A 13730-nucleotide genomic window follows, 5' to 3' on the forward strand; every position below is an offset into this window, starting at 1 on the left:
ACCACTGAAGCAGCAACAACAGGGGCAGCAACCACTGAAACAGCAACAACCGGGGCTGCAACCACTGAAACAGCAACAACAGTGGTTGTAACCACTGCAGCAGCAACAACAGTTGTTGCAACCACTGAAACAACAACAACAGAGGCTGCAACCACTGAAGCAGCAACAACAGGGGCAGCAACCACTGAAGCAGCAACAACCGGGGCTGCAACAACTGAAACAGCAACAACAGTGGTTGTAACCACTGCAGCAGCAACAACAATTGTTGCAACCACTGGAGCAGCAACAACAAGGGAAGCAACTACTGTAACAGCAACAACAGGGGCTGCAACCACTGAAGCAGCAACAACAGAGGCTGCAACCACTGAAACAACAACAACAGGGGCTGCAACCACTGAAACAGGAACAACAGTGGTTGCATCGACTGAAGCAGCAACAACAGTGGTTGCAACCACTGACGTGAAAACAACAGAGGCTGCAACCACTGAAACAGCAACAACAGAGGCAGCAACCACTGAAACAGCAACAACAGGGGCGACAACCACTGAAACAGCAACAACAGTGACAGCAAACACTGAAACAGCAACAATAGGGGCTGCAACCACTGAAGCAGCAACAACGGGGGCGGAAACGACTGAAGCAGCAACAACAGTAGTTGCAACCACTGAGGCAGCAACAATGGTGATTTCAACCACTGAAGCAGCAACAACAGAGGCTGCAACCACTGAAACAGCAACAACAGGAGCAGCAACCACTGAAGCAGCAACAACAGTAGTTGCAACCACTGAAGCAGGAACAATGGTGATTTCAACAACTGAAGAAGCAACAACAGAGGCTGCAACCACTGAAACAGCAACAACAGGGGCAGCAACTACTGAAACAGCAACAACAGGGGCGGCAACGACTGAAGCAGCAACAACCGTTGTTGCAACCACTGAAGCAGCAACAATGGTGGTTTCAACCACTGAAGCAGCAACAACAGAGGCTGCAACCACTGAAACAGCAACAACAAGAGAAACAACCACTGAAACAGCAACAACAGGGGCTGCTACCACTGAAGCAGCAACAACAGTGGCTGCAACCACTGAAACAGCCACCACTGAAGTAGCAACAACAGAGGCTGCAACCACTCAAACAGCAACGACAGAGGCAGCAACCACTGAAGTAGCAACCACAGTGGCTGCAACCACTGAAGCAGCAACAACAGAGGCTGCAACCACTGAAACAGCAACAACAGACACTGAAACCACTGAAGCAGTAACAACAGAGGCGGCAACCACTGAATCAGCAACTACAGTGGTTGCAACCACTGAAGCAGCAACAACAGGGTCAGCCACCACTGAAGCAGCAACGACAGAGGCTGCAACCACTGAAACAGCAACAACAGTCGATGAAACCACTGATGCAGCTACAACAGGGGCTGCTACCACTGAAACCGCAACAACAGGGGTGGCAACCCATGAAGCAGCAACAACAGTGGTTGCAACCACTGAAGCAGCAACAACGGAGGCTGCAACCCCTGTTGTGACAACCCCTGATGTAACAACCCCTGATGTGACAACTCCTGGTTTAACAACCCCTGCTGTGACAACCCCTGGTGTAACAATTCCTGATGTAACAACCCCTGGTTTGACAACCCCTGATTTAAAAACCCCTGGTTTGACAACCCCTGGTGTGTCAACCCATGATGTTACAACCCAAGTTTTCACAACCCCTGGTCAGACAACCCCTGATATAACAACAGCAACCCCTGATTTGACGAACACTGATGCGCCAACCACTGATGTAACTTCAACAGCGTCGCCTTCAGGTGAGAGTGGGTTTTAATGTACAAGCACCTTCTCTTTCATGGTCAGAATCCATCTTAAGATGTGCCACTAAAAGGTCAAAGAAAATATGATAAAGTGTCTTATTCATGGACACCGTTGCAGCTGCCAAGACTCAAACTCACTATGGCAATACCGTCACTCGAGTCTGGTGCATGAGACAGCTTGACCATGGCTGATAATAAGATGTGTTATCAATGCAACCCAAGCCATGAATAATTATTTAGACTGGGGAAAAAGTTCCCTGCTGACAAAATGGAAAATACAATAAATTGAAAAGATATGTAGCTTGTAATCTTGATGGTTATTTCACCACAGATGTGCCAACCACTGTCGTGACAACCACTGAAGTGCCTACTGAAGTGCCAACCACTGTCGTGACAACCCCTGATGTGCCAACCACTGACACTGATATGCCAACCACTGATGTAACTTCAACAATGTCGCCTCCAGGTGAGAGTGGGTTTTAAAGTTAAAAAGGTGTCAATTTATTGCAACAGGTCATGAATCTAGGCGAAGCTCACATTGATTGAAGTATTTCCACCTTTTTCAGAAAATTTTATCTCATCTGTTACTGTGCTCTTTTGTTGTGTAATTGATTTGTTAGAGAGGGTGTTTATGTGTGAAACAAAACCAAAAACACCAAATGTTAACTCAAATATTAATAAATCACCACAGATGTACAAAACACTGTCGTGACAACCATTGATGTCACCACCACTGATGTGACTCAAACAACGACTGCAACCACGGAAGCAGCAACAACAGTGGCTGCAACTACTGAAACAGCAACAACAGGGGCTGCAACCACTGAAACAGCAACAATCGGGGCTGCAACAACTGAAACCGCAACAACAGTGGTTGCAAACACTGCAGCAGCAACAACAGTTGTCGCAACCACTGAAACAGCAACAACAAGGGAAGCAACTACTGAAACAGCAACAACAGGGGCTGCAACCACTGAAACAGCAACAACAGTGGTTGCAACCACTGAAGCAGCAACAACAGCTGCAACAACAAGGGAAGCAACCACTGAAGCAGCAACAACAGGGGCAGCAACCACTGAAGCAGCAACAACAGGGGCGACAACCACTGAAACAGCAACAACAGGGATGGCAACCACTGAAGCAGCAACAACAGTGGTTGCAACCACTGAAGCAGCAACAACAGAGGCTGCAACCACTGAAACAGCAACAACAGTGGCTGCAAATACTGAAACAGCAACAACAGGGGCAGCAACCACTGAAACAGCAACAACAGGGGCTGCAACCACTGAAGCAGCAACAACAGTGGTTGCGACCACTGAAGCAAGAACAGCAGAGGCGACAACCACTGAAACAGCAACAACAGTTGCTGCAACCACTGTAACAGCAACAACAGTCGATGAAACCACTGAAACAGCAACAACAGGGGCTGTAACCACTGAAACAGCAACAACAGTGGTTGCAACCACTGAAGCAGCAACAACAGAGGCTGCAACCACTGAAACAGCAACAACAGTCGATGAAACCACTGATGCTGTAACAACACGGGCTGCCACCACTGAAACAGCAACAACAGGGGTGGCAACCACTGAAGCAGCAACAACAGGGGCTGCAACCACTGAAACAGCAACAACAGTGGCTGCAAATACTGAAACAGCAACAACAGGGGCAGCAACCACTGAAACAGCAACAACAGGGGCTGCAACCACTGAAGCAGCCACAACAGTGGTTGCGACCACTGAAGCAAGAACAGCAGAGGCGGCAACCACTGAAACAACAACAGGGGCTGCAACCACTCAAACAGCAACGACAGAGGCAGCAACCACTGAATCAGCAACCACAGAGGCTATAACAACAGCAGCAGCAACAACAGTGGTTGCAACCACTGAAGCAGCAACAACAGAGGCTGCAACCACTCAAACAGCAACAACAGGGGCTGCAACCACTGAAACAGCAACAACAGTGGTTGCAACCACTGAAACAGCAACAACAGAGGCTGCAACCACTGAAACAGCAACAACAGTCGATGAAACCACTGATGGTGTAACAACAGGGGCTGCCACCACTGAAACAGCAACAACTGGGGTGGCAACCACTGAAGCAGCAACAACAGTGGTTGCAACCACTGAAGCAGCAACAACTGAGGCTGCAACCACTGAAAAAGCAACAACAGTGGCTGCAAATACTGAAACAGCAACAACAGGGGCAGCAACCACTGAAACAGCAACAACAGTGGTTGCAACCACTGATTCAGCAACCACAGAGGCTATAACAACAGCAGCAGCAACAACAGTGGCTGCAACCACTGAAGCAGCAACAACAGAGGCTGCAACCACTGAAACAGCAACAAAAGGGGCAGCAACCACTGAAACATCAACAGCAGGGGCTGCAACCACTCAAACAGCAACAACAGGGGCTGCAACCACTCAAACAGCAACGACAGAGGCAGCAACCACTGAATCAGCAACAACAGGGTCAGCCACCACTGAAGCAGCAACAACAGTCGGTGAAACCACTGATGTAGTAACAACAGGGGCTGCTACCACTGAAACAGCAACAACAGTGGTTGCAAATACTGAAACAGCAACAACAGGGGCAGCAACCACTGAAACAGCAACCACAGAGGCTATAACAACAGAGGCTGCAACCACTGAAACAGCAACAACAGGGGCTGCAACCACTGAAGCAGCCACAACAGTGGTTGCGACCACTGAAGCAAGAACAGCAGAGGCGGCAACCACTGAAACATCAACAACAGGGGCTGCAACCACTCAAACAGCAACGACAGAGGCAGCAACCACTGAATCAGCAACCACAGAGGCTATAACAACAGCAGCAGCAACAACAGTGGTTGCAACCACTGAAGCAGCAACAACAGAGGCTGCAACCACTGAAACAGCAACAACAGGGGCTGCAACCACTGAAACAGCAACAACAGTGGTTGCAACCACTGAAACAGCAACAACAGAGGCTGCAACCACTGAAACAGCAACAACAGTCGATGAAACCACTGATGGTGTAACAACAGGGGCTGCCACCACTGAAACAGCAACAACTGGGGTGGCAACCACTGAAGCAGCAACAACAGTGGTTGCAACCACTGAAGCAGCAACAACTGAGGCTGCAACCACTGAAACAGCAACAACAGTGGCTGCAAATACTGAAACAGCAACAACAGGGGCAGCAACCACTGAAACAGCAACAACAGTGGTTGCAACCACTGATTCAGCAACCACAGAGGCGATAACAACAGCAGCAGCAACAACAGAGGCTGCAACCCCAGGTGTGACAACCCCCGATGTAACAACCCGTGATGTGACAACCCCTGGTGTAACAATTCCTGATGTAACAACCCCTGATTTAATAACCCCTGGTTTGACAACCCCTGGTGTGTCAACCCATGATGTTACAACCCAAGTTTTCACAACCCCTGGTCTGACAACCCCTGATGTTACAACTCCTGATGTAACAACAACCCCTGGTGTAACAACACCTGGTGCCACAACCCCTGATGTGACAACCACTGATGTAACTCAAACAATGCCTCCAGGTGAGATTGGGTTATACAGTACAAATTTTACAAATAATTGCAACGGGTCATGAATCTTTCCTCCTTTTTTAAGAAAAAAATTATCTCGTGTTTTTTTACTTTCCCCTTTTGTATTTTTGGTTTGTTTTAGAGGGTGTTTATGTGTCAAAAATTAAACACACAAAAGGATTTATTGAAAGTTCATTGTTAAATTTCAGAGAAGCTCAAAGAAAAGATTAGAGTGCACTTAAAAGCACCCAGAACACTTATCTTGGTTTACCCTGGTAATTACACTCGAGTTCTTCTACTGGAATCATTGGTTACATAATAATTTGAAAAAGTTATTCCAAATTTTCTTTTAATCTTGTCATTCAAATATCAATCCTTCTCCATGGTTTCATGGCTTGCAGAAACTATTAAAAAGAGGTTAACTATTAAATTAGAGGTGATTAAGTGCAGTTTGCTGCCACTGCCAGAACTATTTGGGTAAGCACCAGCTCTTTCATGATAGGAGTCCTAATAAGATTTGCCACTTAAAGATCAAAGAAATAATGATAAAGTGTCTTATTCATGGACACCAGTGCAGCTGCAAAGATTTGAACCAACTCTGGCAATACCATTACTTGAGTCTTTAGACAGCTTGACCATGGCTGAATATAAGATGTGGTATCAAGTTCATTCCATTTGAGGACCCAAAATCAAGCATCTGAAAGCACACAACTTTGTGTGGTGTAACAAGGGTGTTTTTTCTTCCATTATTATCTCGCAACTTCAACTACCAATTGAGTTCAAATTTGCACAGGTTTGTTATTTTGTGCATATTTTGACTGGTCTTTAACAATACCAAAGGTGTCCATTGTCTTTTATTTAATTATTGATCTGTTTTCTGTCTACAAGATATGATACCTCCAACTGTGACATGTCCGATAAGCTCAGAAACATTTGTGCCTGCTGGTTCATCAAGTGCTCAAGTCAACTGGTTTTCACAACCCTCTGCCGTTGATAACGTTGATTGCTGCATCAGTGTTTCTTGCCAAGATTCTGTCGGTGGAGTGGTTGTTTCAGGTGGAACTTACAACGTTGGTAACAATGAAGTTACATGCACAGCACAGGATTCTGCTTCTAATGTTGGAAATTGTACTTTCACTGTCACCGTCAAAGGTAACATTGTCAGCTTCTTTTATGAATAACATTTGCTTTTGTAATTTTGCTGTTTTCTTAAGAAAACCAAACTCTTTCAGTTTTTTTTTATGAAACTTTCATTATTTTTTTCTTTGAAAAAGAGGACTTGATTTTTCTTTACAAGATCATAGGATTTTTTTTTTAACGAGTGTTTATAGTGTCCAATATGAAACACATTTAATGTTTAATAGAATATTCATTGTCATGTTACATTATGGGAAAGCTCTATTAAAAACCAAGCCCATAATAACAATATTGAAGTCTTATATAGCGCACTTATCTACTAAACAAGGTTATCAAGGCGCTGAAAATATAAAAACTTACAGAGATGAATCCTGAGACCCAATTATTTAGCACCTTATAAGGGTTTACAAGGTGCTATCGGTGATACAGCAGCCACAGCCAGGAACACCAGGCAAACCCCTTCTCTTTTTGATAAAAAGTACACTGGGTTCTTTAAATAATCTTTGGTTTCAACTCACCTTTCGATCAATTTGCTCTGATCGTCTTCTAGAGAAATCTTGACTCTGATGCTGCATTTAATGTAATCAAACTGTACTTGTTTTAGCCTATCAGTTGTCAAGTTTATGAAAAGCGACAATCACATAGCAATGTTTTCAGGAGAGTCGCATGCAGATCCCGTGTACAAGCTAAAATGATTTTCTTCTCGCTGAAACAAAAATTGTTTTTGTTTTTTTAATGTTAAACTCATTTCTCAAAAAGTACAACACTTCGCAAAAAAAGTTTGCTATCAACATTATCTTTAAACCGACAGAGGCAGCAACCACTGAATCAGCAACAACAGGGTCAACCACCACTGAAGCAGCAACAACAGAGGCTGCAACCCCAGGTGTGACAACCCCTGATGTAACAACCCCTGATGTGACAACCCCTGGTGTAACAATTCCTGATGTAACAACCCCTGATTTAATAACCCCTGGTTTGACAACCCCTGATGTAACAACTCCTGATGTAACAACAACCCCTGGTGTACCAAGACCTGGTCCCACAACCCATGATGTGACAACCACTGATGTAACTCAAACAATGCCTCCAGGTGAGATTGGGTTATACAGTACAAATTTTACAAATAATTGCAACGGGTCATGAATCTTTCCTCCTTTTTTAAGAAAAAATTATCTCGTGTTTTTTTACTTTCCCCTTTTGGATTTTTGGTTTGTTTAAGAGGGTGTTTATGTGTCAAAAATTAAACACACAAAAGGATTTATTGAAAGTTCATTGTTAAATTTCAGAGAAGCTCAAAGAAAAGATTAGAGTGCACTTAAAAGCACCCAGAACACTTATCTTGGTTTACCCTGGTAATTACACTCGAGTTCTTCTACTGGAATCATTGGTTACATAATAATTTGAAAAAGTTATTCCAAATTTTCTTTTAATCTTGTCATTCAAATATCAATCCTTCTCCATGGTTTCATGGCTTGCAGAAACTATTAAAAAGAGGTTAACTATTAAATTAGAGGTGATTAAGTGCAGTTTGCTGCCACTGCCAGAACTATTTGGGTAAGCACCAGCTCTTTCATGATAGGAGTCCTAATAAGATTTGCCACTTAAAGATCAAAGAAATAATGATAAAGTGTCTTATTCATGGACACCAGTGCAGCTGCAAAGATTTGAACCAACTCTGGCAATACCATTACTTGAGTCTTTAGACAGCTTGACCATGGCTGAATATAAGATGTGGTATCAAGTTCATTCCATTTGAGGACCCAAAATCAAGCATCTGAAAGCACACAACTTTGTGTGGTGTAACAAGGGTGTTTTTTCTTCCATTATTATCTCGCAACTTCAACTACCAATTGAGTTCAAATTTGCACAGGTTTGTTATTTTGTGCATATTTTGACTGGTCTTTAACAATACCAAAGGTGTCCATTGTCTTTTATTTAATTATTGATCTGTTTTCTGTCTACAAGATATGATACCTCCAACTGTGACATGTCCGATAAGCTCAGAAACATTTGTGCCTGCTGGTTCATCAAGTGCTCAAGTCAACTGGTTTTCACAACCCTCTGCCGTTGATAACGTTGATTGCTGCATCAGTGTTTCTTGCCAAGATTCTGTCGGTGGAGTGGTTGTTTCAGGTGGAACTTACAACGTTGGTAACAATGAAGTTACATGCACAGCACAGGATTCTGCTTCTAATGTTGGAAATTGTACTTTCACTGTCACCGTCAAAGGTAACATTGTCAGCTTCTTTTATGAATAACATTTGCTTTTGTAATTTTGCTGTTTTCTTAAGAAAACCAAACTCTTTCAGTTTTTTTTTATGAAACTTTCATTATTTTTTTCTTTGAAAAAGAGGACTTGATTTTTCTTTACAAGATCATAGGATTTTTTTTTTAACGGGTGTTTATAGTGTCCAATATGAAACACATTTAATGTTTAATAGAATATTCATTGTCATGTTACATTATGGGAAAGCTCTATTAAAAACCAAGCCCATAATAACAATATTGAAGTCTTATATAGCGCACTTATCTACTAAACAAGGTTATCAAGGCGCTGAAAATATAAAAACTTACAGAGATGAATCCTGAGACCCAATTATTTAGCACCTTATAAGGGTTTACAAGGTGCTATCGGTGATACAGCAGCCACAGCCAGGAACACCAGGCAAACCCCTTCTCTTTTTGATAAAAAGTACACTGGGTTCTTTAAATAATCTTTGGTTTCAACTCACTTTTCGATCAATTTGCTCTGATCGTCTTCTAGAGAAATCTTGACTCTGATGCTGCATTTAATGTAATCAAACTGTACTTGTTTTAGCCTATCAGTTGTCAAGTTTATGAAAAGCGACAATCACATAGCAATGTTTTCAGGAGAGTCGCATGCAGATCCCGTGTACAAGCTAAAATGATTTTCTTCTCGCTGAAACAAAAATTGTTTTTGTTTTTTTAATGTTAAACTCATTTCTCAAAAAGTACAACACTTCGCAAAAAAAGTTTGCTATCAACATTATCTTTAAACCGACAGAGGCAGCAACCACTGAATCAGCAACAACAGGGTCAACCACCACTGAAGCAGCAACAACAGAGGCTGCAACCCCAGGTGTGACAACCCCTGATGTAACAACCCCTGATGTGACAACCCCTGGTGTAACAATTCCTGATGTAACAACCCCTGATTTAATAACCCCTGGTTTGACAACCCCTGATGTAACAACTCCTGATGTAACAACAACCCCTGGTGTACCAAGACCTGGTCCCACAACCCATGATGTGACAACCACTGATGTAACTCAAACAATGCCTCCAGGTGAGATTGGGTTATACAGTACAAATTTTACAAATAATTGCAACGGGTCATGAATCTTTCCTCCTTTTTTAAGAAAAAAATTATCTCGTGTTTTTTTACTTTCCCCTTTTGGATTTTTGGTTTGTTTAAGAGGGTGTTTATGTGTCAAAAATTAAACACACAAAAGGATTTATTGAAAGTTCATTGTTAAATTTCAGAGAAGCTCAAAGAAAAGATTAGAGTGCACTTAAAAGCACCCAGAACACTTATCTTGGTTTACCCTGGTAATTACACTCGAGTTCTTCTACTGGAATCATTGGTTACATAATAATTTGAAAAAAGTTATTCCAAATTTTCTTTTAATCTTGTCATTCAAATATCAATCCTTCTCCATGGTTTCATGGCTTGCAGAAACTATTAAAAAGAGGTTAACTATTAAATTAGAGGTGATTAAGTGCAGTTTGCTGCCACTGCCAGAACTATTTGGGTAAGCACCAGCTCTTTCATGATAGGAGTCCTAATAAGATTTGCCACTTAAAGATCAAAGAAATAATGATAAAGTGTCTTATTCATGGACACCAGTGCAGCTGCAAAGATTTGAACCAACTCTGGCAATACCATTACTTGAGTCTTTAGACAGCTTGACCATGGCTGAATATAAGATGTGGTATCAAGTTCATTCCAGTTAAAGGGATGAGATTATCTTCAAGTCTTATAAGTCAACCAAGTACAATGTATTGTTTATGCTTGAACTGCTGAAACTTTAAAAAATGTACAAATTTGTCAACCACTCGAGCAGCAACAACCACTGTAAAAAGCCCAAAGATCAAAATGTTAGTCCCCTACAACAATCAACAACAATACAAGAAACTGTGGAGGTTTGTGGCTTGTCATCTTGGTTGGACTGTTTCTGTCACCACTATAACATTTGTAAGAAAAATTGTTTATTTTGGGGGTTGAAGAATTAGTGAATTACAGAATACAGATTTACTTCCAACTCTATGTGCAAACCCCTACAAAAACCTGATAGTAGGCTTGCCAGTGTTGCTATGTAGACCAACTCGTCTGATTGTTTTTTTGTGAATATTTTTGACGCTTACAAATAATTTCAGATCCATTAATCAATCCCGAACATATCTTGCACAGATCATCAAATTTTAGATTGTATGGCATAAGATTTTGCTGATCTTAGGACAATCTTCCAGAACTCTACTTAACCCTCATGGCTAGTACTGTCATCCTCCAAGGGGCTCTTTACAATGCAATCAAAGCCCGAAATAACTGTTAAGGATGTGAGAAAGTTCCTCGACAAATACAAGAATTTGCAAAGATATACGGCTTGTCATCCTGATGCATATTTCCCCACAGTTTGCTAATATACTTGTTTGGTTTGTTTTGGGCAGATAACGATGGTCCAATTGTCACATGCCCAATGGATAAAACTACTAGTGGGGTGGCTGGTGCCTTTGTTGATTGGTCAGGTTCACCAGATGCCACTGACGTTGATATTACAGTAAATGCCGGCAGTGTCGTTTGTAGAGACGGTCTTAACAATGTTGTAACTTCTGGTGGATTTTTCCAAGCCGGTACAACAACAGTGACTTGTAGAGCTAACGATACTGCCCTTAATGAAGGGTTCTGTGTATTTGTCATTATTGTCGGTAAGTAGTTTTTGTGAGCTGATTATATTGTACTCGAGCTTGATTAATTGTACAAAAGCTGAGTTTTATTTTGCAATACTTGTGTTTTGAAATTATTTTGTTGTTTCTGATTTAAAAAAGGCTTTTTCAATGATAATAATAAGAATAATAACCTAGCCCTTTATACAGATATCGATACAAACGTTTTTTTTATAAATATAATTTAGTCTCATGTGAGTGTTGATGAGTTTTGTGTGTGACAGTCATTATGATTTTTCTTTGTTCGAGTATTTGCTAACATACTTGTTTTGGGGGGATTCTTTCTTGGCAGACAACGAAGCTCCAACTGTCACATGTCCAACTAATAAAACTACCAATGTGGATTCTGGAATGGCTGGTGCCATTGTTACTTGGTCAAGATCACCATTTGCCGAAGATGTCGTTGATGCTACAGTTAATGCTGACAGTGTTGTTTGTAAAGACAATCTTGACAATGTAACGATTTCTGATGGATTTTTCCAAGTCGGTAAAACAACAGTGACTTGTAGAGCTAGCGATATTTCCCTAAATGAAGGGTCCTGTGCGTTTGTCATCACTGTTACCGGTAAGTATTTTTTGTGAGCTGATCATATTGTATATGTGTTTTGACTTGTTTATAGAAAAGCTGGACTTCATTTGCAATACTTTAGTCTTTAAATATACTTTGCTTGTTTCTGATTTTAAATGGTGTTTTTTAATTTAGGGTCGCAGGTAAACTGTTCAGTGTGTGACAGACTCAACATTGTGATTTTATGATGTTCAAACAACGTTTGCCAAAAGTTTAGTATTCGCTAACACACTTGTTTGTTTTGTTTTTGGTGGACAATGAAGCTCAAAGTGTCAAATATCCAAACGATGTGGATCCCTGAATTTGTGATGGTTTAACATTATTTCACCACAGTTGAGTATTTTTGCTAATATACTTGTTTGGTTTGTTTTTGGCAGATAACGAAGGTCCAACTGTCACATGTCCAAGTGCTGAAACTACAAACGTGGATGCTTCATTGGCTGGTGCCTTTGTTTCTTGGTCAGTTTCACCAGATGCCACTGATGTTGTTGATGCTACAGTTAATGCTGACAGTGTTGTTTGTAAAGACGGTCCTGACATTGTCGTAACTTCTGGTGGATTTTTCCAAGCCGGTCTAACAACAGTGACCTGTAGAGCTTATGATAATGACGTTAATGAAGGTTCCTGTGTATTTGACATCACTGTTAACGGTAAGTGATTTTGTGAGTTGATCATTGTACTTGTTTTTTATTTCTTTGTAAAGAAGCTGTAACTTGCAATACTTGGGTTTTTAAATACCTTGATTGTTTGTGATTTAAAATGGCGTTTTTCAATTTAGTGTCAGGTGAACTGTGATGAGTTTTGTTTGTGACAGTCATTTTTTTTTTCAAACATTGTTTGCCAAAAGTTGAGTATTTGCTAACATACTTGTTTGGTTTGTTTGTGTTGGACAATGAAGCTCTTATTGTCAAATGTCCAAACGGTAATACAACCAATGTGGATCACTGACTGTTTGTGACAGTCATTTTGTTTTTTCTTTGTTCAAACATTGTTTGCCAAAGGTTGAGTATTTGCTAACACACTTGTTTGGTTTGTTTGTGTTGGACAATGAAGCTCTTGTTGTCAGATGTCCAAACGGTAATAAAAACCAATGTGGATCCCTGATTTTGTGATGTTTTGAACATTATTTGCCAATATGCCAGGTTGAGTATTTGCTAACAAACTTTTTGTTTTTTGTTTTTGGCAGACAATGTTGCTCCAAATGTCACATGCCCAATGGATGTAACTACCTATTTGGCTTCTGGAATGGCTAGTGCTCTTGTTTCTTGGTCAAGTTCACCAGATGCCACTGACATTGTTGATACTACAGTTAATGCTGACAGTGTTGTTTGTAAAGACGGTCCTGACATTGTCGTAACTTCTGGTGGATCTTTCCAAGTCGGTACAACAACAGTGACCTGTAGAGCTTACGATAATGACCTTAATGAAGGGTCCTGTGTATTTGTCATCACTGTTAACGGTAAGTGATTTTTTGAGTTGATCATTGTACTTGTTTTTTATTTCTTTGTACAGAAGCTGTAACTTGCAATACTTGGGTTTTTAAATACCTTGATTGTTTTTGAGAAAGAAGTATTTTTCCACAAATCTGATTTCGAGACCTCAGAATTAGATTTTGAGGACCCAAAATCAAGCATCTGAAAGCACACAACTTTGTGTGGTGTAACAAGGGTGTTTTTTCTTCCATTATTATCTCGCAACTTCAACTACCA

The 13730-nt window shown here is 41.2% G+C and overlaps 1 protein-coding gene across 12 annotated transcripts in view; it reads left to right on the plus strand.

Annotated features, from left to right (window-relative positions):
- Window positions 1-13730, plus strand: part of LOC117303459 (mucin-4-like) — a 73278-nt gene that overhangs the window by 5587 nt on the left and 53961 nt on the right. For 5 of the 12 annotated variants that reach the window (XM_033787661.1, XM_033787668.1, XM_033787669.1 and 2 more), the window contains 9 exons: window positions 2145-2279; window positions 6237-6500; window positions 7297-7578; window positions 8454-8717; window positions 9514-9795; window positions 11178-11435; window positions 11746-12018; window positions 12399-12671; window positions 13208-13480. In XM_033787661.1, coding sequence (XP_033643552.1) covers window positions 2145-2279; window positions 6237-6500; window positions 7297-7578; window positions 8454-8717; window positions 9514-9795; window positions 11178-11435; window positions 11746-12018; window positions 12399-12671; window positions 13208-13480 — 2304 coding nt within the window. Of the gene's footprint in view, window positions 1-1032; window positions 1811-2144; window positions 2280-6236; window positions 6501-7296; window positions 7579-8453; window positions 8718-9513; window positions 9796-11177; window positions 11436-11745; window positions 12019-12398; window positions 12672-13207; window positions 13481-13730 lie in introns of those variants that run through there. The other 7 variants (XM_033787673.1, XM_033787663.1, XM_033787666.1 and 4 more) reach the window with 7 other exon arrangements.

Source organism: Asterias rubens, chromosome 19 (assembly GCF_902459465.1).
Source record: "Asterias rubens chromosome 19, eAstRub1.3, whole genome shotgun sequence".
In the NCBI taxonomy this organism is placed as follows: Eukaryota; Metazoa; Echinodermata; class Asteroidea; order Forcipulatida; family Asteriidae; genus Asterias; species Asterias rubens.